The 27294-nt window shown below is 33.7% G+C and overlaps 1 protein-coding gene across 6 annotated transcripts in view; it reads right to left on the reverse strand.

Moving 5' to 3' along the window:
- Window positions 1-5428: 5428 nt before the first annotated feature.
- The window catches only part of Khc-73 (Kinesin heavy chain 73), an 842240-nt gene continuing 820374 nt past the window's right edge, over window positions 5429-27294 (reverse strand). For all 6 annotated transcript variants that reach the window (XM_090407555.1, XM_090407554.1, XM_090407553.1 and 3 more), the window contains 2 exons: window positions 24264-24443; window positions 5429-7981 (listed from right to left, as the gene is read on the reverse strand). In XM_090407555.1, coding sequence (XP_090263681.1) covers window positions 7758-7981; window positions 24264-24443 — 404 coding nt within the window. In that variant the 3' untranslated portion in view covers window positions 5429-7757. The remainder of the gene's footprint in view (window positions 7982-24263; window positions 24444-27294) is intronic.

Raw genomic sequence — 27294 nt, forward strand, 5'->3', positions numbered from 1 at the left:
GTATGACGGTATGATCTAGATCGTGACAATTCCTAGCAGCATATTCGCTCTATACGAATTTTTTTTTTTTGAATTACATTATTTTATAAAATTAGCAAAATAAACACTCAAATTATTTTGGCTGCCATTGAGTTTGAATCATCTCAGAATTTCATACCATCCGGTTCACACTAATGTAACTTTTTTCATGCTCACAGTCATATTTCTCCTAACAGTCATTTTTGCACTCTTTTTTTTTCAGCCAAAATCTCTTACCAGTGATATGGTTAGGGTACCCACCAAGGTTGTGGGTATTTCATCAACTGGTCCTGTCTAGAAATTGCTCTGAATAGGGATACTTTAATTTGAAACAGTGTATATGCATAGTATAAATTTTGATGTTATAAAAAAGCAAAATAGAGAAATTAATTAAGTGTGGGCCTGGTTGGCTGAGTAGATAGCGTATCTGCTCTCCAGTCAAAAAGGCTGTGGGTTCGAATCCCGCTGTGGATATGGATGTTTGTGAATGTCTGTGAAAATACTAGTGGTGATGATGAGCAGTAGATGGCAATGGTGTAGATGATGACAGAGTGGAGACAGAAAGTTGTAGAGTAGGTGTCCTCCCTCGATGAGTCTTTGAACTCCCTGGAGGTGTCATATAACAATAATAAATTTTTGTTTGAATCACAGGAATAAAAACTGCAATGAAAAAACTATTAATCAATAGAAAATTCAGAAGTTATCCACCCTAACAAACAAAACTGTTTGAGATTATTTTAATATTTGTTGATAATGGAGGGTTATTTGTGTAAATTTACTGTGCATGTGTGTGTGGATTTGCTTCTTTCCTTTTGATCTGAAGAGAAAAGTTATAGCAAATATGATTTGTTTTGTTCATATTATATAAAATTTATATGGGACGACTCAGCCGACACTTCACTACCCACACTCTCACCATCCTCTCAGATAATGCAGTGCTTGCCTGTATGGATAGTGCCTCAACTTTCTAATCAATACACTATGTGTAGGCTGGTTACAACCTGACAGTATGTTTGCATATGTCGTTAGGTGAGAGAGATGTTTCCTCACCTGGTGCAAGCCTATCATCTTGCTTACTGGAAGTCTGTGGCAGCTTGATAAAATTTTATAACTGCTCTCTTTGAGCAGCTTTCTGTACAATTGAATCCTTAGCCTACCCACAATTTTAATATATTTTTCAAAGGTGGAATTTAAATAAAAAAAAATCCATGCATCTCCACGTCCTGTAAAAAAAAATTAAAAAATCATTTAAATCCTCTTTATTCTTTAAAAAAGAAAGTAGTAGGCTCTTTTGTTTCTAACTTCTTTTTTTTTATTAGTAGGTAATCAGTCTCCAAATGTTTACTATCACTTTTTATTATTCTAAGATCCCATGGAGTCAGAGACTCATCTAGGAGGTCCCTTTCTTTTATCCTACACATAGCTCATCATACCATATCTTATACATTCCAATTCTTAAAAATTTCCTGTTTTTAGAATTTCAGTTTATCTAATGTTATGGTTTCTGATTTCCTTCTGCTATTTATTATGTTTTTAGTATTTATTATGGCGAATTCCCTAGCTTCACTACTATGTTCGAAAAGACTGGATATAGAGCCATTTGGAGACAGACTGTACAAATGGGACTCCAGATGGATGAGAGGAAGAATTTATTATGTTATGTTGTTAAAATACAGATGACCTGGGAAGGAAGGCCACATCTAGAAGTCAGAGAACAAGTTGCAAAAGCTGCAAGAATATCAGGATGTTTGAATGAAACAATATGGAAAAATAAACATCTTAGAGTAGAAACAAAAACCATAATTTATAAAGCAGTAATCAGGCCTATTATGATATATAATGCAGAAACAAGACCAGACAGTATGAAAACAAGATAAATGTTAAACACGGATGAAATGAATATATTAAGAAAAAATAGTAAATAAAACTAGACTAGATAAAATTAAAAAAATACAAATATAAGAAAACAATGTGAAATACAAGCAATAAACAACTGGGTATCAACCCGAAGAATAAAATGTACTGAACATGTGAAGAGAAGAAGTGAAAATAGAATAATAAAACAAGTTTATATAGTTGGAAACCAAAGAATAGGAGAAGAACAGGAAGATCTAAAAGAGATTAAAGGATACTATTAAAGAAGATGAAGTCTTGGTCGCAACAGATATTACATCTAATGCATGAAGAAGTTGCTAAAATCATTATCTTTCCATAATTATTTCATTTTTTTTTTACTTATATCTATATACCTTGTTCGGGTACTTCAAGATTTTAAATTATTTATTATTTAACTCTGTTTCTCGTTCTTTTATATATAATTATTCAAATTTTCTCTATAGAAGGTTCTGATTTTCCTTTTAACTATGGCATGCTTTCTTTCAAAAATTATTTTGTTTCCAACTATATCAGAAGACACAGTTGAAAACAAACCATTTTATCCAACCTTCATTTTTCACTTTAATTTATTCTATATGTTCCTTCCAATTTTTGATGCCTCTTTTCCTGTGCCTTTGTTTTTTTCCTAAACCGTCACCAACTACTTTCTTTATTATGCTTCATATATTCTTACATTCTGTTTCAATATTTTCATTTACCTTTACATCTAGTCAATTGTCTTCTAATTTTCCTTAGTACAGGTTTCGAAAAATGTGTGCATGTTACAATTTTATTTTAAATACACTTTGTGTTCGTCTTTTATTTGTCTTCATCTTCAGCCCTTTTGGAAGCACTGATATGTTTCCAGTAACTGCTTAGTAATCTCTATCTAAATTTAAGCTTCTGTAAACTTTGACATCTCTTATTAAGTTTATTTTTATTTCCTGTTACATAATAATTATTATTATTATCCTAAGACCCCCACTGAATCACACTCATCTAGATAGTCTCTTTTGTCATACACAGCTCACCATACCATGCCTTAAATACATTGAAAATTCTATGCAGACACCACGTTCTCAGTCAGTGCATTCCAATCATTTATGACTCTCCATGCAAAACAACCTGTTTCTTACTCCCCTGCTCATATCCTCCTTATACAGCTTCCAGGGATGACCTCTTATTCTCCCCAATCTCCCACATTTTATGAAAATTCTCTTTATCATTAATCCTATAACAACTTGTATGTCTGTATCATATCACCCCGCTTCCTCCTATTCACTAGATCCTGCAAATTGCATTGCCTGCAAATTAGTTGATCACCTCTTGACCCACTCCAACATCTCTTCATCCTTTTGAAAACCAGGTGACCAAAAAGCCACACATGCACAGTAGTCCATGTGTGGCTTTATCAGAACCTTATACAATGGAACAAGAATCTCCTTACTTGTACAAGTCAGTGCCCAAATCATTGCCAGAATTTGTTGCATTTCCTCAGAATTTTGACAATATATCCTCTTAAATTTTAGATCCTTATCCATCCCAAGATCTTTTATTCCCTCCACCTCCAACAAGATATTCTCAATAAGAGGAAATCATGTATCCCATCTTTGTTTTCCAAAATTTAAAAACTTATATTTTTGCAACACTGAATTGGCATTCACACTCCTATGCCCATTCATCAGTCTATTCAACTCTTTGAAAGGGCACATCTGCTCTATTCCTCATAGTTCATCTCAACTTTGCATCATCTAAACAACTGTTTATCCCCATTCAAATCTTGCCCAGTATCATTAATATGCTAAACAGTTAAACAGTAATGGCCATAAAACAGACTCCTGAGGCACAACTAGTGACTTTCCTCTTCCCATATACAACTTGTTGAATCCAATGCACCAGTCTAATATCCAACCGCATCTGCTCTAATTTGATTATGAACTTATTGTGCAGTAATCTATCAATAGGAAAATATAGCTTAATTATTATAGCTGAGTTGATTTTCTGTGAGAAATAGTGAATTATTGTAAATTTTTTAATTTTTTAGATATATATATATGGATAAAATCTTAGCTACCAGGAGGGGAAAAACTACTTGTTGTGCCAGAGATTGATTCATTCATTAATCTGGGAGATGTCCAGGAAAAAAGTCCCACGAATTTGTAAATGAAATGAGTCTAACCTACGAGTTTTTCTTTTGGCAGCTAGCAAAACATTATAGTAACAGACAAACTGCCAAAAGGCTACACTGGAACTTCCACTTTCTATGAGAAAAAAAGAAAACTATGAAATATTTGTACATGCACTTGATGTACATCACTCCTATATTATACTATAGCTGACCTTCCAGAGGCTCAATAACTTTTTTTCCTTATCTACTTTTCACCTTCTCCAAATTTTCTTTATGTCCTCAGATTCAGTTAATTATCAACAAAATTTGTCAAAAAAAATTGTTTTTTTTTTTTTAAATGAGTTATCCTTTTGATGAACTATTTATTTGATGAATTGAATTTTCAGTGAATTTTTTTTTTTTTTGAAGAACTGACATTCGATAAATAGTTTTTTGAGGAAATTTTTCCTGGAATAAGCCATGATATCAGATATAGTTTTACACAATTAAGAAAAAAGAATAAACAAATCCTTTTTTCAGAACATAATTAAATGAGTGACTAAGCTACACTCATAAATGTATATGTAAATAGTAAATATACATTTGTAAATGTGGTCATGTTTACAATGACCAAAACAAAAAAAATAAATGATGGCACTCTTATTTCATCATTCATTCTTCTGCAGAATGAGGACATAATTCCATACAATTGTGTTGCTGCATTTTTACCATATAAAAACAGCTGGAATTTGAAAGTTTATTAATTACGCAACTAGTTTCGTGAAATGTATGTGTTTCATACTATCATTAGAAATAAATGAATAAACTAAACAAATAAAATAAAAGTCGGATTACAAACAGGAAATGTTCATAATAAAATATTTGGAAACGGGAATAATAATGGAAGACCTGCATGTGCTATGAAGGTTTTAGCTGGTTCGTGGCCTTCTGGCAACCACAGACATATTGTGTTTAATGAGAGAAGACCAGACTTGATATAAAATTCCCCCCCCCCCCTTTTTTTTTTTTATTGTTGCACTGTTTTGGAAGAAAAAAGTCTTAAATTTGTTAATGCAGAGCAAAGTAGGTCTAAAACTCTGAGTTATGTAAAGTTTTGCGATGAATTAATCAAAACTTATTTTATTACTTTATTCTATAACTTTTTTATCACTTTATTGTATAAAGTTTATGTATATGCTTTATAAAACATTTGTTCACAAACTTAGTTTGAAACACATACCTTAAATAACAAAATGAATTGCATGACTTCATAAATATATAGTTCTTATTACAAATTTTATATAAATAATAAAAAATGTTAATACTTTTATTATTTGTATAAGAGCCATAATAAAGGACTGAAAATGATTAATGAATTTAAATACATCATTATATTTAATAATATTTAACAAATAAACAAGCAAACAATTCAAGGATCAAACTTTATTGACTTCAATCCTACATTTATTCACAAACAAGACTGGCAGGTAGAGAAAGAAATACTGTACAAACTTGCTGGTCCAACATTATTTGGAAGCAATAACCTGGGCAGCAAGTACATGTCTACCAGTTGAGCAAGGGTTGGAATCTACTGATCTCCTCTTCATTATTAACACCTAATTTACATTTACATCTTTTGGAGAGCTGATAAAAGTGCTACAAATATACACAAAAACATCAGGATAGAAAGCCTCTTACTGATACTGGACGAATGAGATAAAATACTTCACTTGTCACAAGACGACAAAGTGCTACCAATTAACAGTGATCATTCCAAGAAAGGTATATGCTAGCACAATTACCTGAAAAGGAACATATGTAAACGAAAGGGATTAAATACAGCCTGCCACTTCTGCCTCATTTGAAAAAATGCTAAGTTTTAGAAACACCAAACAAGTTTACTAAAACATTAATTATGTACATGAAAACTGTCTTCTGTAATGAACAAATGTGATGCTTGCCAATAACAACACTGTCAGGTTTATTATAAATAATGCCAGTGTTGTTATAGTAGAGCCAAACATATGTTTCAAGCTTTAGTTCTAAATGCAAATGTTATTTTTCTAATGGTATTTTGAAAAAGCATCTTCCAGATGACAGCCAGATTTGTAGTATATAGAGGTTATTATTAGAAGAATCTATATCTAAAGAAAACTCATATTTGCATTATGTGTGTTGACAGAAGTTGAAATTGTGCAGACTTTTACCATTTAAAGTTACTTGGAGGACGTTTCTGATGAAGTGAAGAATATATTCATCACAGATGTAAGCTATAAAATAACTAAAATAAACAAACAAAACTGCAATACCGAACAACTGTTGGAATGTCTTATCTATCACAGCATTTTGCTTTGTTAAAATATTAGCTGCCAAATTAAAACTTTACAGATCACTTAAAAAAAGAGGGGAAGAAAGAGACACTGCTAGAAAACTTTCGCATGCTTTGATGTTATATTATATAATGCAGCTCCTTTATAGGTACTATTTAAATAATTTGCACATTATATTTAAAATTACTACTGAAAACTAAAAATTACTATTAAAAACATTGGAATGGTATAAAAAAAATAAAATGCCTTCTAAATCAGTAAAATCTAACTCTTAGATGTAAATTCTATAACTGAGCAGAATAAATACGTTGAACTTATTTTATTATAAGAAGATGCATTTAAATGAAAAATAAATAGTATTTTCTTCATATTAGTAATATTAAAAAATATATTTGTATAATTACTACAAAAATAAAAATAAATAGCATTTCTTTAGAAACTTGGTGATTTTACATTAAATTTATTAGTTAAAATACTAACTACTATTTGTCAAATAATTTTCCCCAGAACTTTAAACCAATCTAAATTAGAGTAGTCTCTATAACAAAAATAAACCATGTTCACAACATAAGGCTAAATCTTTGGCTTTATGAACTTAAAGTAGTCCATTCTCAATATTTACAAATTATAACACCTACAAAATATTTATAAAAATATGTGCCAGGCACATTTATAAATTAATATTATAATACATCTAGGTTGTCAGAGAAATACACATGCTCATGCTCATGCCATGCAACATTCAATAGGGCTAACAATGTGACTTACAAAAATTCCAGCAGTGCCTTTAAAACCTCTTCTAAAATGTAAATAAAAGAAGTAACATTACACTACTCAATATTTTCATGGCACACTTGGCAGCAGTTCTAAACATATGAATTACCAACTGATAATTTATATATATATATATTTATATATATATAACAAAGTACAATAGTGTCTCATTTATACAGTATGTACCATTTAACTGGCATCCTTCCACACCATTTTACAAATATATCATTCCATTTATGAACACAAAGAAAAAAGGTTTCAGATAAAAATCACTATATAAATATTAACAATATGCTTATAGGTTTTTTTTTTTTTTTTGATATAATTAAACAAACATCTCAATACCAGTATGGAACCTTCATTGTTAATAGAAAGAGGAAGCATTGGTCTGCAGAAGATGATTTGTATTGATTAATTTGGTGGACAGCAATTGGGACTCAACTACTCTCTAATCTTGGCAGGTGACAGTAATGGAATGGATGGATGGGTAAAACTTGTTGAAGTTCTACTCTTGCCCAGCAGGGCAGCTAAGTGATAAACTAGTGATCCTGGCACAGTTGATGGACAATACTCACAACATGGATCACTTGAGGCCTAGTGATGAGTCCAGTTCATGCCTACTGAACACGAGTTCTCTTTTCAAAGTTTTTAAATCATTTTTTAATTTTAGGACCAAGTGTTCTACTTTTTCCTAATGTAGATCCTTCCATCAGCCCATCACCACGACTCCTCCTTATCCTACCATCTGTGTGATCAGAAGCTTTGGAAAGACCCTCTCCTTTGTTTTGACTACGAGATATATTAACTCCTATTGAAGAAAGTCCCTCTCCTCGACTATGACTCCTTTGAAGTGAATTTTCTATTGTTGAACATAATCCTATAGGGATATAAACATGAATTACATCACAGAAAAAGTTTATAAAATCATATAATGCTGTGAATCATACAGGAATTACTTTTTCTGAGAACAGTTTCAAATTTGCAATTCTAGAGCATTATAGTTATAATTATTAATTTAACAAATTATTTTCTTTTTATAGAGAGTGAATTTTAACATGTCCATCTTTTCTGCATTGAGTTTTTAAATATCTTGTAGATTTATCAGTATTTATGGGATAGGTGGTTTCATTTATTTATTTTTTTTTTTTGTAGAATTTGTGTATAAAAGAAGTATTTCTGAAAACAATTTCATGAGAGCACAAATCATATAAGTAATATCATACAGCATTAGTTTTATGACAAAAGTAATGATATATATAATGAATATTTCAAGTACAGAAGTAAGGTCAGTGTCTCTGAATGTATTAATTGTATCAGTAATAAGACTATTTTATTGTTGGAAAGTTAAATGAATGAAAATGTATCACCTGTTGTTTTTTCTTGAGAAATGGGAAAATTAAAAAAGAAAATAGCATGGAAAAGTTGAGGATAGAAGGGAGTGGTAACAAAGTAATCTCAGTAAAAGTGGACCATACCTTTTTTTTTCTTTTTATCTATGACTTCTTTGGATTGGGGTCAGTAAAGGAAGAAACAGTTGTGGTAAGTGAAGGGCAACCTGGACCTAAAAGGGGAGTTCTAAATAACAACCCACATCTATCTTCAACATATCTTTAGACAGACATACACACACTATACCAAGGAACTGTGACTGTGCTGCATAGATCAATTGCAAGTTTATATTTTTAGACATTGTGATACCTCAAAGTTGCACATGTTTGGCTCATGCAATTTTATGGTAGAGCGGTTCCCCCCCCCCCCCCAGAAATTATGAACTGGATGTATGTAACATTAAGCATTTGTACATGATTTTCAAATATATTTAAAGTTACAAAAAAAAAAAAAAAAAAGAGTTGCTCTTTTTTTCTACTCGTTATTGCCGTTTAGAAAACTCTTTCTTTATACAAGTATCAGAAAAATGCTACTGTTAATGTTTTAAGCCAAGTACCTGAACTGATGTGTGGTGTTTCTGTGTACAATGAAATTTGTCTTTGTTTATAAACTCTTAGCTATTTTACTTTAACTATTTTAAGACAGAATTTTTTTTTTGAAGAAAAGAAGGGCTATTACTGGAGAAAAAATATGAAACTAAAAACTGAAGGATATAAAATAAGTGACTGGACTTAGTGAATCAACACTTTGTACCATTAGAGCCAATGATGAAAAATGTTATAGAATAGTGCTATGCAGTGAGTAAGTGGAACAGTCTCTCTCTTGAAGTGGTGAAGCAAACTTTTCCACTTACTTACTGAATGAGTTTAAGAAAAGGTGTGGCAATAGTCTGGGTGATGTATAGCCTCCCTTGATAAGTCCCATGACTCCCTGGAGGTCTAGGATAACAATAATAATATGAAAGCAGCTTGAATTTCTATTACCTGATGAGTGATTATGAAAAAACAGTAAAGAGTTCTAACTTCATGGACTGAACATCAAAATAAAGAGTGTTCCTACTCAAGCTATTTATTCAAGATAAAACTCTTATTATTAGTTCTTAAAAAATGAAGATTCTGAGGCTAAAAACATTTAATGCTAGTGCTGAGTGGTTCCAGAAATTCAAAGACCCATCATGACTTTCACAATTTAAAACTGATGGGAGCTGGTGCCACTGACAAAGAAGCTGGAAATTTTACATACTGAAGGCTGTAATTGTTAACCAAAATTATGAACCAAGGCAAGTGTTTAACTTAGCGGGAAATGTTCTATTTTGGAAATAGGTGTGAAGCCTGGTTGCAAAGCAGCTAAAAAGTGATGTACTCTTTTGTTCAGGTTTAATACTGCAGAAGTTGTAAGTTAAAACCACTGATGGTTTACTACTCCGAAAAACCAAAAGTTTAACTTGTTTGTCAGAATCAGAACTGTCAGTTGAGCAAAAGTCAAAGAAGTGTATACTTTGAGAGATTACTTTATCAATCTATTTATTCCTGAGCTGGAAAGTTACTATGAGAGGAAAAATGGTTCTGGGACATCTGTAGATTTTCAGAGATATGAGAACATTAAAGTGCTATTCTTGCACCAAACACTACTACATCACAAATCCAGCCTATGGATCAGAGGCTGGATTTGTGATGTATACTGATGAATACTGAAGAAAATGATACAAAAACTGGATACACCCACAAAACAAACAAACAAAAGAAAATGAAAAAAAAAATTTTAATATTAAAATAACTATAGACATTACTGGAGAATTCTGTAATGGAGTAACACAGAGTTGCTTACAAGACAAGTGGAAGAAATTTTTGGCCTGCAGAAGATTCGTGATAATTACCAGTAAACAAGTCAACAGATAATACAATAAGCAAAAGGATTGGCAAAATCAGTATTTGATCAAGTGGATGAAGAAAATGAAGAAGAATCATTAGTTTCATATCATCAAGAATAACCAATATATTTAAATGAGTTATTATATACTGAAGAAAACAATGAGTAGTCATAAAAAATCTTGACTGTCAAGTGGAATGACTAAGGCTTTTCTAACATTTGGAAAGTTATTTATTTTATTGAAAATGATCCAAATTAAGAAAGAAGTTTGAATGTTTCAAGGATGACAAAGATAAAAATGTACATTATAAAGAAGTTTATATAGAGAAACCACACACACAACAAAAGTCAGATGCCTTCTAAATTTAATGTCAGTTTAATTTATTATTTCTTAATTGTAGTTTTACTGATTTTTCTGCTATTAAATTTTCATATGATAAATTGCAATACACATTTGCTTTTGGAATTATATCGATGTGAGGGATTGCATTTGAATGGCTTTGGAGTGAGTGAACTAGAGAAACTGTTGATTGAGGGAGGTGCAGTGCAAATCTGAAGTAAGAGATGAATTGAAAAATCAGGAGAGTAGTTGAAAGTTTATTTTTCACTTGGTTAGACTATAATAAATTTAGTTTAATCCTTTATCCAAGTGTGAGCAAACAAAGTTTGCACCTGAAAGTATCTTCAGGACTGGGGTAAGGTGGTACAACACCGGGAAACTCGTTGCAAAGGTGGAGCAAGCCAACATCACTCCTATCTCAGTATCTCCCATAATGCAAAACACATCTCCTTGCGGATATGTATAATGTTATGCATTAAGGGAAGGGCCACTACCCAGACTAGTTTCGACCTTTACTGAGGTCTCCTTAGTGGGAGCCAGGCCCAAGTGCAGATACCAGGCAGAAGCACCAGCAAGGTCATCTCTACCTATAGGAGTTGCCAAACAGTGTGCCACCTTTTTATTAAATTACTCTGGATTTAGAGAAAGATGTTGAAAGTTTATTTTTCACTTGGTTAGACTATAATAAATTTAGTTTAAACTTTGATAAAGGATTAAACTAAATTTATTATCTCAGTTGACTGCAATCTCATTCCTGATAGAGTGTCTTAGGGCCACAGTTACATCTCTTAGACAAGCATGTGAGTTATTTTTCCACTGATTAAACATCCAGGATATCTCACATTTTGAGACAGCAATCAGCTGTGCTTTGCCTTAGTCATATCCTCCTTATATAGTTCTAGATATAGACTGTTTTCTACCTTTTGTCTCCCTCCATTCTATGAAAAATCTCCTCCACATTAACTTGATCACAACCAATTTACATATCGCAATCATATCTCTCCCTTCTCTTCATCATGAAGTTCTGCAAATGGCATTCCCAATGTATGACCTATTCACAATATTCCCATCCCCATGAGTAATGGATGATTGAAATGCATTGTCTTGAGAGTGTTGAGATGGTGCAGCACGATGAGCCATGCACCTGACAGATTAACCTCTCATGATGAGTCCATGGACCCTGTAGATGTTTGATGATAATAATGCTTAGATCTACTCATCAGCTAGTACATGTGACATCGTTCTCTGCAAAGCTTTCATCTCTCATAATATCACTTTCTGCACTCTCACAGGATAGGATTAGGGTGGAGTGTGCCTTCGCAACCCTAACAAGCTGTTGTCCTAATGCAGCATGGTCAACCTGTCCTTTGGTGGTTAGATACGTCTTCTGTATCATTATAACAGTTAATAGTCAGATATACAAACATCCTACCGATCCCGAGTGTTTTAACATGCTGAAAATAATAGGTGGCTGCATTCTAACCTTGTGAAGGACTATTACAGTTACATGGCTCTTCCCACTGCATGTTAACCAATACAGCTAGACAACTCTCTCTCTCTACTGATAAACACATGAATATTGACTGTGCACAGCACCACTATGGAACTGGGCTTGCACAATTCTGTGGACAGTGCAAGAAGGGGGTGTGGCAGTTCTAACAGTATTTATGGCAAGTAGTTTCCCATCAATTACAACTATACCTAAATTAAATGAGCTTTTAAATGAGTATGCAGTGATTTCCATGTTACAGTTTTCACAGTTTCTGTCTTTAATTCTAAATATATGAAAATATATTTTGTTTATCAGATTTTGCAACTAACATTATTCCTGTACTTACTGCATTGTAAGACTTGCTGACTTACAATGCAGTACATATACTGCTTTGTGTGATATCAGTTTACTCCATACAAATGTGTAGCATTTTGAACATATTTACTCTTTATGACATCTCTTACAGTTCTAAATCAACTTAAATACAGATCCATTATACATCAATGATTTTTCAACAATATGTTTTAAAGTAAACATGCAATCCCTATTTAGCTTGAATCCAGTTTGTCCTTCCACAAATTTCTCTTCAACAATTTTTCTTAGTCTGCTTTCAAGTATGCTAACCTTAATTGTTGGCCACTTGTTGGTCAATTTATTTTTATTTTTATTTATTTATTTTTTTTTTGTCAATGTAGACCTTTCATTTCCATATGTCATGACCAGAAGTATACAACTGTAGAATATTTTTTTTAAGGAAGAGTGGCATGTTACCTTTGAGTACTTCATGGTGTTTATCCACAGGTTATCCAACCAAGCAGAATTCTACATATAACTTCTTCACAGTCTTCCTCTACTGCAGTCTTTTGTCTAAGGTAAATATAGAAGGCTACTATATAAATATAGAAGGCTACTATATCAATTTCCTTATGTTCCATTTGGACTGGCTTTTTGGTGATGCATTTGTTATACCTTATTTTTGTTTTGTCTTTATATTTTAATATTTACTTTTTATTTTCTGCATTCAATTCACTGATCACTTGTTGAAATTCTTCTGCAGAGTTTCTCAAAAGAACAATTTCATCAGCAAATCATAGGTGACTTAGTTCTTTCCCATTTATCATAATTCCTCTATTTTTCCAATCCAGGTCTTAAAAAATTTCTTTTAGAGCTGATGTAAATAATTTAGGTGAAAGGAATTTCCTTGTCTAACTCCCTTTTTTTTTATAGGAAATTTCATATCTGTTCCTGATTTCACAGATGCAGTTGAATTTTTATATATATGGATAGTATATCAATGCAAGTTTTTTTTTTTCAGTTCCTTTATTTTTAAGCAAATCTAAAATAGCTAATGTTGAGATTGAATCAAATGGCTTTTCAGGTCAATAATTGCCAGCCCAAAGGATTTTTGGTGTCCATTTATCTTTTCAATTATTTGTCTTATTACATAGGAGGAAGAGCTGGAAAGTTCTGATAAACACCTAGAACAAAAATGATATTATAGGGGACTTCAACTATGGGAACAAAGACTGGAAACAAGAAGAACCACACAGAGAGAAGTAAATGGAATTTATACACATATTAAGTGATAACTACTTGAAATAAAATGTAATGAAGGGTATTCAGGATTGAGCAGTGGATTGGTGATAGCATCAGAAGATTTGTCCATAACTAAGGCAGTTAGATTGCTTTAACTGGAAAAAGAACTGATCATGTAGTTGATTTAGGAGGTTGCTAAACATGGAATTTTCAGTAAAGAAGGTGGATATGTGGAACTACAAGGGAAGATAATTATGACAAGATTAGAAGGCAGCTTGAAGCAGTCCCATAGCAGAAGAATCTGCAAGGGAAGGATGTTAGCAGTGTGTGGAAGATAGTCAACGGGTGTTTGAAGGAAGCATTATCATGTGTACGCAGAGTCATGATAATCAGTCAAGTAGGAGGAGTTAGATGGATGAGTAATATAATTAAGCAGAAGCTAGTAACAAGTTATGGAGGATATATTTTTATGTTCACTATAGCGAACACCACTATAAAAAATTCACTTACCATAATAAACTACTGAAAAGTCCCGACCAATTCTACATGGATACAATATTACATTAAAAGACTACAGAAAATTATTCACAATAACAAACTATTCTTGTGGTCCCCTCTAAAACCACTATAGTAAGAGTTGACTGTACATAAGGAGATCAGCACACTCACGAGCAGTACAAATTGCAAGCAAAAATGGCCGAACAACATGATAAGAAAGGCAAAATCAGATTTTGTGAGGGGGTTACAGCAGGAAAACAATCAACAGAATTGTTCACAAAATAAATCCAAAAATAAAAGATTATAATAAGGTCACAGCCATCCCTTATATTAAGGAAATAATAGAAAAACAGAATATTGGTAGGTGACATCTAGTATCAGCTCCTATGTTTTGAGTGCTCCTGAAAGATAAGCTGTCTGTTTTTTTTGTTTTTTTTTAAGTAGCAATATTAGTCAGAAATTGTATTAGAGGTAGATTATACTGTGGTAATAGTTGATGTTTTGCTTAAATATAAGTCCTGTATGTTAAGATACAAGCATGGCACTAATATGAAGTAAATAATAGCACCCAAAGCATCATCATTCAAGGAGTTCAACTTGAGGGATTTCATGCAGTGCAATGTGGGAGACTGAAGTGGCAAACATAACAGAGAATGTGTGTGAAATGTATGCAATGAAGGTGCTAGGGAATTTACAATGCATTTGATCACAATGCTAATTTAAGTTTCAGCTCTCAGTTGGTTCCAAGGGTGTAGGAAGAAAAGAAAATGATTTTAATGCATAGAGGAAACTCCAAGACTGAGGCAGCAAATTTCTGACCAATCAGCATCCCTGGGGTGGCAGTCAAGGTATTGGAGAAATTGGTTAAGGAAAAAACCTAGGAATGGGTAGACAGGAATGGGATACTATACATGGCTTTGTTAAGGATAGGTCAAGCCCCAGTTATTTAATCACTTTTTATAACACAGCGTGGGCCGAGTTGGATAAAGATAATGGGTATACGATAATACTGCTGGACTTTGCAAAGGCTTTCAATAGGATACCATGGAATTATGATAAATAAACTGAAACACATATGAAGGTGGTCTGAAAGTTCTCTGACTCGACCATAGATGGCAACACTATCGGAAAGATTTTTTTTTTCTAAGTTGATACATCTGTCATAAGCATCCATGTGAAATTGCAATTCATTCTATCAAGTACTTTGTTTTATACAGCTGTCTGAAGCAAAAGTGTTGTCTGTATCCCTTGAAATGGATAAAATTGAGTAACTTGTGGTTATAAAATTCTTTGTAAAAGAAGGTTTAAAGCCAAAAGGAATTCATTCGAAGTTCATAAAAGTTTATGGGCACTCTTCTCCTTCATTTTTGACAATAAGAAATGGGCTGCTGAGTTTAAACATGGCCATACCAGCCTTGAAGATGATACATGTGAGGGAAGTCCAAAATGCATAACAACAACAGAAATCATTGATCAAATGCACGATATGGTATTGGATGACTGGCGAGTCAAAGTGTGTGAAATTGCTGAGACTATAGGCATTTTAAAAGAACATGTAGGATATATTTTGCATGAAGAATTGCAAATGAAAAAAACTTTGTGCAAGATGGGTACCGCACTTGCTCACAGCAGATCAAAAATGCACTTGCATGAAAATCTCTTAACAGTGCTTGAAGCATTTTAACAAGAATAAAACTGATTTTATGCATTGATTTATTATTATGGATGAGACTTGGATTCACCATTACACACCAGAATCCAAATAGCAGTGAAAACAGTGGACAGAAGCTGGTTGTTCAGTGCCAAAGAAGACCAAGTCGGTTCCATTAGCAGGAAAGGTTATGGCATCAGTGTTTTTGGATGCTAAAGGCATTTTGTTTATTAATTATCTTGAAAAGGGTAAAACAATAACGGGGGAATATTATTCCGATCTTTTAACCAGACTAGATGAAAAAATTCCCAAAACTAAAACTCTTCCTTGCTGATCAGCTTTTTTTTTCAAATCAAGAGGTGATTGCAGTTGTAGAGGGGTATTTTTGCAGATCTTACTGAGAACCACTACAGGGACGATAATGGTGCTGGAATAAATGTATTAGTCTTAAAGGAGATTATGCTGAAAAATAAAAATAATTTTGAAATTATAAATTTGCGTTTTCATTGTTAGGCCAAGAACTTTTCAGACCACCCTCGTAGGGATAAATATGAAGTTACGGAAGTGAGTAATAAAGTGATCGATGGAGATATACCAGACACTAGTTTATTCATCAGTAGAGGCCAGTGTAACTAGTGATGTGCTACAGGGCTCTGTACTTTGGCCACTGCTATTCAATTTGTACATTAATGATATAGGAAATGATCTAAGAAGAGATACTCAGTTGCTTGCCAATGATGCAAAACTGGGTAAAGCAATAGTCAATAAAGATTATGTTAAATTTTTGCAGGATGATTTAAATAGACTAGCAGTATGAACAAAGGAGAATGGATATCAGTTTAATGTAGCAAAGTGTATGGTTATGTATTTTGGGATGAAAAAATTACCAGTTGTGTACATATTGATGGAACCATACTTTAAGAAATTGAAGAAGTCGGGTATTTCAGGATGTTAGTGGATAGGGAGTTGAAATTTAGAGATATATTGCAAAAGTGTCTAAAACAGCTCATCAGATTACTTTGTTACTGAAGAACACTCAGAAGCAGAGATAAACAGGTTATTATACCTGTTTATCACAAATCTGGTCACATGGGTTTGGAATGAGGAGTGGGTGGAGAGATCCAGAGGCAAATCACCAACACTAATCCTCGTGTAATCTATGGATTGCACGAGGATTAGTGTGTAATAGAAATTGATTGATAGGCAGAAAGGGGGGGGGGATATGACAGACAAATTACTGAAAGGTTTTCACAGGATGAATAAGGAAATTTTTCAGAGCAAGTCTGGTGGTGAAAGAACTAGGGGTCATCTTTGGAAATTGAGCAACATTGTGATTAGCAAGGGTGTGAGGAATAGATTTTTTTGCTTGGAAAGTGATGAACGAGTGGAATAGGTTGCAGAGTGGGGTGTGCATGGAAATCAATTCCACAGAATTAAATTCCAGCCAATAGCTACTGATATAGACCCACTTACAGTGGAGCTATGGAAATTTTAACAAAGGGCTCACATCGTCGAGAGAGAGGAAAAAAAAAAAAAGGCCTAACTTAGCCCTTATAATACTTATATTGCGACTTTGTAGAGCTTCTGACAGATATAATTCCTGTAGGATATCAATCATTAATGCTAGATCTTCTAAAATTCCAAATTGAGAAGTTGGTTTAAAAAGCCCTTATATTTATCGTTTGATGCAAAATGCTTGCATAAAGCTGGGTAATTTCTCCACAAAGCAAGAGCCGTTCGTAAACTGCAAGCTGCCCATCGTGGTCCAAACACATGGCCTATCTTTAACACGTTCGCTGCCAACTACGAGTATACTCGTAGTTGGAACATGTTTTAACATGTTAAAATTTTGATACCAAGGTCTTTTGCAATCGTATTTAATTCTTGTTGATTTTTTGGTGATTGATGATGAAAAGCATATAATTTATCCATAAATATTTCAAAATGATTTATTTCTTTAATGTTTTTTTATCGAATTGTCTAATGCTAAGTGTAAACGATGAGCGCAATGCCAAATCACAACGTTGGGAAATTTTTGTAGAAGTTTGATTGCAACACCCGATTTGTTTCCTAACATTACACTAGCTCCATCAGAACAAAATGCAATGAAATGATTTTTTATATAGTTATCAGAAAATCCATATGAATTTAAAGTAGCAATTATGGTAGCATGTATACATTCCACAGTGGTATTTTCTAGTTTTACAAAATTATTAAACAAGAAGAACAAGGGGCTCGCAAGTTTGAGAAAAATTTAACAAAGGGCTCGCACGAGCCCCTTATAGCTCACCACTTCCCACTTATATACAAGTTGTATTTATTTATTTTTTAATATGTTCCTTCTAGTGTATCATAACATAGCTTCTGTCCCTGTGTATAAATATGTATTTCTGATGATCTTAAACTAGCAGTATACAAGTATCCAAACCAGTTTTAAGTTATGGATTGAAGAGTTGGGTTAAAAATAAAGCACTTGATCAATGATTAGAGGCCTGAACAGATGGCATCAATAGCAGAATCATATTAAAAATGAAGACATTAGGAAGGAACTTGACATTGTTTGCATTCAAGAATGTAAGAACAAGACTAATCTAAGGTGGTATGGTCACTTAAACAGAATGGGAGAGGAAAGAGTAGCAAAACAGGTGTCTGATGCCAAGATAGTAAGAAAAAGACCCAGAGAAATACCAAGGTCTGGGCAGATTGATTCAGTCAGAAACGACTTAGAATAACAAAATGCTAGATATGACAATATTGGAGTGCTGACAAGTAATAGATTAATTTGGAGGAAAACTATTGATAGGAAGTTAATAATAATGCAAAGTTGATCATATAGTGCTGTCATAATACCAGAACACCCTTTGATGATACATATCAGGAAACTGATGATAATGAAGGAATTTTATGCAATGGAAATAAGATGCAAAGATGCATGGTTATCTTTTCTCTGCCATCCATTTCCATTGACAAATTAGCAGCAGTCTCTAATTTCTATTTGTAAGACATCAATAATAAAAAACGTTAGGTTAGTTATACAACAGATTTTTACAACCTCAAAGTTTTTTTGTTTTTGCTTATGCAATCCTATTTGAGATCCCAAAGGTAATATGTGGCTAACTAGGTAACCCATTCTTTTATTACTATTATTAACATTAGACCAAGAACCAGTAATAGAAAAAATTAAAAAATATAAACATAAATGGATGGAACACATTTAAAGAATGAAAACAGAAAGATTACCAAAACAAGCCTTAAAATACAAGCCATTAGGAAAACGAAAAACCAGGAAGTCCTCTTAAACGATGACTTTTAAGGCCAGAACAGGCCATGCTAGGTGCCTAAATCCTTGATATGCATGATGATGAACATTAGACCTCTATGGAATCAAAAGACTCATTGTGGGAGGCAAACAGTTACACAAAAAGCCCATCTGACTGTGCCTTAAACTCATTCAATGTATCTGCATTCACCACAATATCAAGCATCTGCTCCATAAGAGGCCTGGTCAAGGTCTTATACAATGGAACCAGAACCATTTTCTACAAGTTAAGGTCCTCTGCATCATTACCATAATCTGATGTGATGGCTTCATGACTTGTGCAATGTGACCTCTGAACTTCAGATCCTTGTAAACCACCACTCTATACTCTCTTATCTCCTCAAACTCCTCCAAAAGTTCACCACCAAGTGTATACTTTGCATCCCATTGTTGCCTACCAAATTTCAGAACCTTACACTTTGCAACACTAAACTGACAGTTCTATACCGATGCCCACTTGTACAATCTATTCAAGTCCTCCTATGATGTAACAACATATGCTCCATTCCTCATCACTCTCTCCAGTTTTCATTATCTGCAAGCAGTTGTATATTACCAGTTAAGTTTATTCCATTATCCTTAATATACAAATAAAATAACAATGGTTCCAAAACAGATCCCTGTGGCACACCACTAGTGATTTTCCTCTTTCGAGATAGTGCCTTCCCCCCGCATCCACATGCTGAAGCCTATTCAATCCCATCTACTTCAGTTTAGTGACCGACTTGTGGTGTGGAAATCAATCAAAAGCCTTCGGAAAATGTAAGTATACTACTGTATATGCATCTCCCTTGTCCAATACATACATTTATCACCTTGTTATAGTATGTAAGCAAGTTGGTAAAACACGACTTTCCTTTAACAAACCGATGCTGACAAGCACAAAAAAAAAAAAAAAAAAAAACACTGTTATCGACTCATTTTTGTATCTCATATCTCACCAACTTCTCCAATACTCAACTACAATTCCAGATATACAGATTGGCCTATCATTTGTTGCCTTAGCCTTATCACCCCATTGTGTGGAACCATTTCGCCTTCGTTCCTCTCCTTTGGGACACTTGAGCTGTTGCAAGACTCTTGTTAAATAGGTAGCTTAAGGCAGATGCTAATTTCTTGGAACATTCCCTTAAGTCATGTGGTGATATATCATCAAATTATATTGCCTTATTAACATCTAGCTTGTTGAATTGAATTTAAACGGTATTGATGCGAACACAGATTGATAAGAAAATAACTATTTATTAATTTAAAAGCTAATATTTCGCTGGTATTATATCCAGCATCTTCAGAGCACACAAACAAAGTCTGTTACAAATGTGAGGCAACCACAATTCAGTGCAACAGTGGGGCTAGTATAAGTAATTGCAGCGTGCAACACAAGACTAAAGTCCTAATACAGCACCATCTAAGATAAAAAAATAAAATAAAATAAAATTTAAAAAATAAATAAATAAATATTAATTTAGTCTTAGGATGACTGTCTCCCAAATTTTTGGTAGATTTACACAACCAAATCTACCAAAGATTTGGGAGACAATCATCCTAAGACCAAATTAATAGTTATTTATTTTAATTTTATTCTATTTCAAAACTTTGGACTACTGTTTTTTTTTTTTTTTTTTTTTTTTAAACTAAGATGGCACCGTATTAGGACTTTAGTCTTGTGTTGCACACTACAATTACTTATACTAGCCCCACTGTTACATCGAATTGTGGATGTCTCGCATTTGTAACAAACTTTGTTTGTGTGCTCTGAGGACGCTGGATATAATACCAGCGATATATTAGCTTTTAAGTTAATAAATAGTTATTTTCTTATCAATCTGTGTTCGCATCAATACCACTTAAATTCAATTCAACATGTGTGATGGATGCATAAGCCTATCCATTTAACATCTAGCTTACTTAACTCCTCATATAACTTTTGCTCACAAGTGTTCTCTTCATTCTCTACACTTGAGTTTCTGATTTCACACTGAGGATGAAACACCCTGATGAACTGTTCGCTGAATACTTCGACTATATCCTCTGCAGCAGTTACCAATCTCCCACTTTCATCCATTAACAGAATCTTACCATAATCATTCTTCTTCCCACTTGTCACATATTGTAAAGACTCATGAGGGTTTTTCTTGACATTTGCTAATTTCTGCTCATACTGCACTTTTGTTGTCCTTATCAAATGAGTCACTCTCCTGATTTGCTCTTTATATGCTTTGTACAACTGATTATTACCATTATTCATCTTGTGCTGTCTCTAAAGTGCCATCTTATTCGAGATTTTATGCTTAATCCCCTCATTCATCCATTTTCCACCTACCTTATTCAGCCCTTTTGACCTTCAGAATACATTCACAGATTGATGCTGTTATGTATTTCTTTCTCAGTTCCCAAGCAGAATTTATTTTCTTACCACTCAACTCCTCATTCCACACTATAGCTCCAAGCTGTCGCCTAAGGCTGGCATAATTACCAGCCTTGTACTTCCACATATATCCTCTCACAGAAGTCTTCATATGACTAGCTACAACCCAGGTGATCACATCATAATCACTGAGTTATTCTGAGAGTTTCTTCTTCTTTTCTTGTCGTGTTCCATGTTTCTGATCCATATGGAGTGATGGAAGAATGTCATTATTAAATAGTTTTGTCTAATAACCACAAGGTACTCAATTTTATCCATTTCAAGAGATACAGGCAACACTTTTGCTTCAGACAGCTGTATAAAACAAACTACTTGATAGAATGACTTGAAATTTCAAATGGATGCTTATGACAGATGTACCGACTTAGGAAAAAAAAATTGCGGCGAAAGTGTTGCCACCTATGGCCAAGGCCGAGAACTTTTCAGACCACCCTCGTATATCCTTTCAGTCTTAACTATCTCACTCATGTTCCAATCTATTCCATTTCTATGCTGCTCTTCTCCATACATATATTCATTACTACTACTAACATCTACTCTCCCTATGCCATGTCTCCCTTTCCACTCCCCATTCCCCAATTTCCCTTGCATTCCCATTCTCTCCATCTCTTATACTACTACTCTTTTCACTGCCAAGCACTTCAGTCTCACCTGTACCACTCTCCTGATCTTTCACTTCACCTCTTACTTTTGATTTCTTGCTTGCATCACACTGCACTTCCATCTAGCAACAGTTTCTCCAGTTCACTCACTCCAAAGCCATTTGAATGCAAGCCATCACATCAGTAAATCCCATTCTGCCCTCAAATATATGCCACTTCCACAAACTGCACTCCCTTCTCCTCACACAGCTCTGTCAGCATAACATTTATTATTCTGACTCTCCATCTCAACTCATCATTGTCATATCTCAGCAACAAGCTAATAACTGTTCCCACTATACTGTTATCTTTCACTCTCCTCAATAACCTCCTGATATCTGCCCTTACATTCCTCCTGATGTCCACTTAAATCATTTGTTCCCATAACCATCACTAATTCTGTTGCTCATTTCTTCCTCATATCCAAAGCATGAATTATCCTGCTTGTTTTTTCTCCTGGATAGCAAACCTTATGGGCCCACTCATTTCTCAAATCATTTGTCACCTCTTTCTCTCTTTTATTCTATTCTTTGGCAATTGTTCACTTGTTTCTGCTAAACATCTAATATCACGCCGCATATTCCTCATTTCATTTTTCATTTTGAATATTTCTTTCTTCAAATCTTTCATTCTGGCAATTTAACTCTCTGTTACTCCGACATTCTTGTTTGTTCTGCCATACCTTACTTCAATTTCCTCATTCATACTTCCTTTCATTTCCATATCACTTACTTTCATTTCTTCATTCTTGCATTCTTTTACTCTCTCAATCTCACTAACTTTTGTTCTGACTATAATTACATTTCTTTCATTTATGCCAACTTTCATTCCTTCAGTCTGTTTCATATTTGCTGATAACTTAGTCTAAAAAATTATCGCACTTTCCAACAAATCCATACCTTCTCTTGTTTCCTGTTCAGTCTCTGCACAAGCACATCTTTCACATTTTGCCACACACATACATGTTGCACTCACGATGTTGAACCATTTTTGAAAAGTCGACATTGTTAATGGCATTTGATCTTTGTGCCACACAACAAGTTAACCTGGCTCGAAGGTGTTCCCTTCGAGAAAGATTCAAAACTTCAATAAAAAAATGGCAGTAACAAAACCACAAGGCCAACGATCATGCATGCACATTAAGTTATCAAAAATAAACAACAGTATTCTAAAATGCAAGCAATATCACTAATTATTACACAAAATAGCACATCTTTTCCAGAGCCAATGGTAAGAATGTTGCAGCCCTCTAGTGGCCAAAATTCTAGACTTCAATTTAAAACAATTTTATTTCAATCAGTTTGATGCAAAGGAGTTTTTTTTTGTGTGTGTGTGTTAGCCTGATGGTATATTAGTAATGATGACGGATGAGTTTGAAGTGAATCAACATTATTATTTTTCACAGAGCATATAAAAATAGTTTCACATTACACACAAGAATCACTATATTACATTTACTTGTAACATAAAAATTATTTCAATAGAATTCCATCAAAAAAGTAAACATTCAATGTATATATATAGACAATGACTTTTTGGTTATTTATTTATGTTCTTGTAATTCATTCCTGAAATACAAGAACATAAATAAATATACATAAATAAATCCTGAAATGTTATTGGTTACAATAAACAATATAACATAACAGGTGAACAAATACACTGACTTTAATTGTGTGAGTTCAATAGGGTCAATGGTTTTTGAGTTCTGCCATGTTTCACTGTTATCAGTGACATGTTATGCATCATGCATTTAGTCTGGCCTTGCTTATGTAACTGTGATATGAAATTATACTATTATATCTTATAATGCTAATGTAGAACACTATAAACTGATAAGCATAAGTTTGCCATTCCTGTTAAACATTTTACCTACATACTTGGATAAACAAAATAATGCAGGTCTAGAAATCTCATCTATAAATAACAAAAAATCTAGCAAGTCTATTAACATCAGTTAATAAATGTAACATAATGCCATTTTTATAATAATTACCTTCTCCTCTGCTTCTGGACCTTTTTAATACTCCATCTGAAACTGTTCCACTGGTCTGCCGTGCTATACGAACAACCCTTCCTCTTTTATCCAGTACCAATTTATCCGGACGTACAAAAATACCAAATCGTGGTTTGCATTGGAAATACCGTACTCCATTTACAGAGCCATCATTTTTACCTATTAACATGAAAAAAAGTAATTAAAAAAATAAATAAATAAATAAACTGCATGCATATATCCACCACTGACAAGTTATGCATACTGTCTTTTCTCCCTCAAAAATTAATCTTTTAAATGTGGAATTTTAAGTGTCGATAGAGAAGGGGAATGAGAAGCAGATTGTGGAAAGATAGAAGAAGATGAATGTGAATATGTGGATCAGCAAAATAGTAAGGTGGATACAAGAATGACAGCTTGATTGTGACAGGGTGAAAGACATGGGAGTGGCTCTCTGCAAAAAGAACAGAGAAACAACAGTGGGCAGAGTAAGGTAAGAAGTATTTCTGGCATGTATCTAATGAGATACATGACACAGAGGCAGTACAGGATAGTAGCATAGGTGGGATCTTCTAAAAAAAAACAAGACTCGTCATATATGAAGAAGTAGAAAGATAGGAAGAGAAAGTTTAAAAGGTTATAGACTGGTGAAACAGTAAAAGAGAGTAATAACATAAGTATGACTTATGAGCCTTTATGTTTGTATACTAATGCAAGGTGTATCAGAACCAAGGATGATTAGTTTGTGAGAATATATAAATCAGCTTGTTCAATGATTATTGGCACATATGAAACTTAGTTAACTGAAGGGTAATATACAGGAGAGAATGAAAATCACATAATGTGGAATCTTCTAGGAGGACAGGAAAGACAAAAGTATGAAGAAATTATGTCGACTCAGGTAGAGGATATGTCATGACGTTGATTAAGGCTATTTCATATGCAATTGACACAAGCAGAGCAGAATATCCAATAGGATGTTGACATAGGCCTGTGAAGGTTTAGATAAGTGTACTGGGTAAGAAAAAATTAAGATGCCTAATGGGGAGAGAGAGAGAAAATTTCTGGAATTCCTGCAGGATATCTACCGTATTTTCCGGTGTATAAGACGCACCCAAGAAATTTAATACAATTTTCTGGAAAAAACCTAACACAAAATATCTCAACACATCAACTCAATACTGATAAACATCGGTAACTGATTATTCGGATAAGATATTATGAAACTTTAATAGGGACTCCCTGTTCTTAGCCAATGATGCGCTAAAAGTCACGTGAAAGTCACGCATCAATTTGATTGCACCATTAACCGCCTACAAAGATCTTGGAACATAAAAGGGAGTGCGTATGACTTTGAAAAGAGGAAACAATCTTTACCTTCATTATATAAGACGCACCCCATTTTTAAGATGAATTTTTAAGGTAAAAAAGTGCGTCTTATACACCAGAAAATATGGTATATTAGGCAGCATGTGATGAAAATAACATGACATTTAAGAGTGTTGCATTTGGTGATAGCTTCAGAGAATGGAATTGTGAATGAAGCATAAATGCTACCATTGCTATTAAGAGTAATCATTAACTGCTAACTTGCTGGAAGTCAAAATACAGGATATATATGTGGAACTCTAAGGAGGATGATTAGAGAAGGTTCTGGTCAGCTTAAATCAATAAAATAGGATGAGGAATCATGAGGGGAAAGAGACTGATGGGGCCTGAGATTTTGGTTTGAAACATCTGAAACAAGCAATATATGCAAAGCTGTTAACTAACGAGATACATGACACAGAATGTGCAAAGGAAGATAAATAACACAGGAGTAAAATAGACAGAAGATAAGCTTAAGTAAACACTAAAAAAAGTTATGAAGGCGGGAGGAAGTAGGATACAATGCAATGACCAATGCATGAGGAATATAAGATGCTGGCTAGAAATGTGACAAACATAGTGTTATATCTTGGATGTCTGTGTGACTATGTGACTGCCTTATCGTTATATCCTTAATTGTCTTTAATTTAGCCTTACAGTTAACATAAATTTTTGTATCACTTAATATCAGATATTCGTTTGCCGACGAATGTGTATTAATTAAAGACTGCGCCAGCCGGCAACTAAATTCTGATATGTCATCCAAGAATACTTAAAAAAAAAATGTAGGGATCAAGAAGTAAGCAGTCGTGGTCCCAATTCTTCTATCACTAATGGTTTCCCCTTAAATGCATGGTACGAAATTTTCCAAACAGTAGCTCAAATCCGCAGAAAGGATGACAAACTCATTTGATTATATTTTAAGAAACACATTTATTATTGCACAAAGACAAGTATACATGTTAATCAAATCCTTAATCTTAAAAGAGTCTGGGTTCCCTTTACTTAATTAATCGCATCCATAACTTCTATACTAGTCCCTACTTTGACATAAATTCCTCACTTCTATACGTACGTCTATTCTCAGACTCTTATAACTAAGTTACTCAATATTATCACACATGTAATGTTGCACATATACACAATACAACTCAATAATTCTGACATGAACTTCTCTAGGATAATACTTCCTATTTTACTTAATCCCCCCTCCAAAATTTTAGTTAACAATTAGTTTCGTTCTGACCATATAACATTACTGTTCTTAAATCACACAAACAGTTCGGACCTCGGCCTCCTGTTCGGCTGGAGCCTAATATGCTTCCTTCTCAATTGCAGACAAAAGTGTCCAAATCGCAGACTGTTCCTATAACACTACAAAGAAATAGCATGCTTCCTTAACTTCTGTTTCCCTACTCTTCGGTTACTTTAATTCAACATTTAACATAAGAAAATCTTCCGCTTACCGTTGTTGCCTTGAACTGGATACTTTGGTCAGCTTACTGTACCTTCACTAATGGGGTCTTGCTATTCCTTTGTTTCCATACAAACCGAAAAACACCCATACACAGATTTAAACACTGACGTTGATTTCATCAGTGGCTCTTTCTTCTTATGGATCTGAATACATTGTAGTTGCAGCCTTGGCCCACGTAGCACACAT

Source organism: Typopeltis vanoorti, chromosome 17, assembly GCF_054136105.1.
Source record: "Typopeltis vanoorti isolate ZY-2024b chromosome 17, IOZ_Tvanoo_1.0, whole genome shotgun sequence".
In the NCBI taxonomy this organism is placed as follows: Eukaryota; Metazoa; Arthropoda; class Arachnida; order Uropygi; family Thelyphonidae; genus Typopeltis; species Typopeltis vanoorti.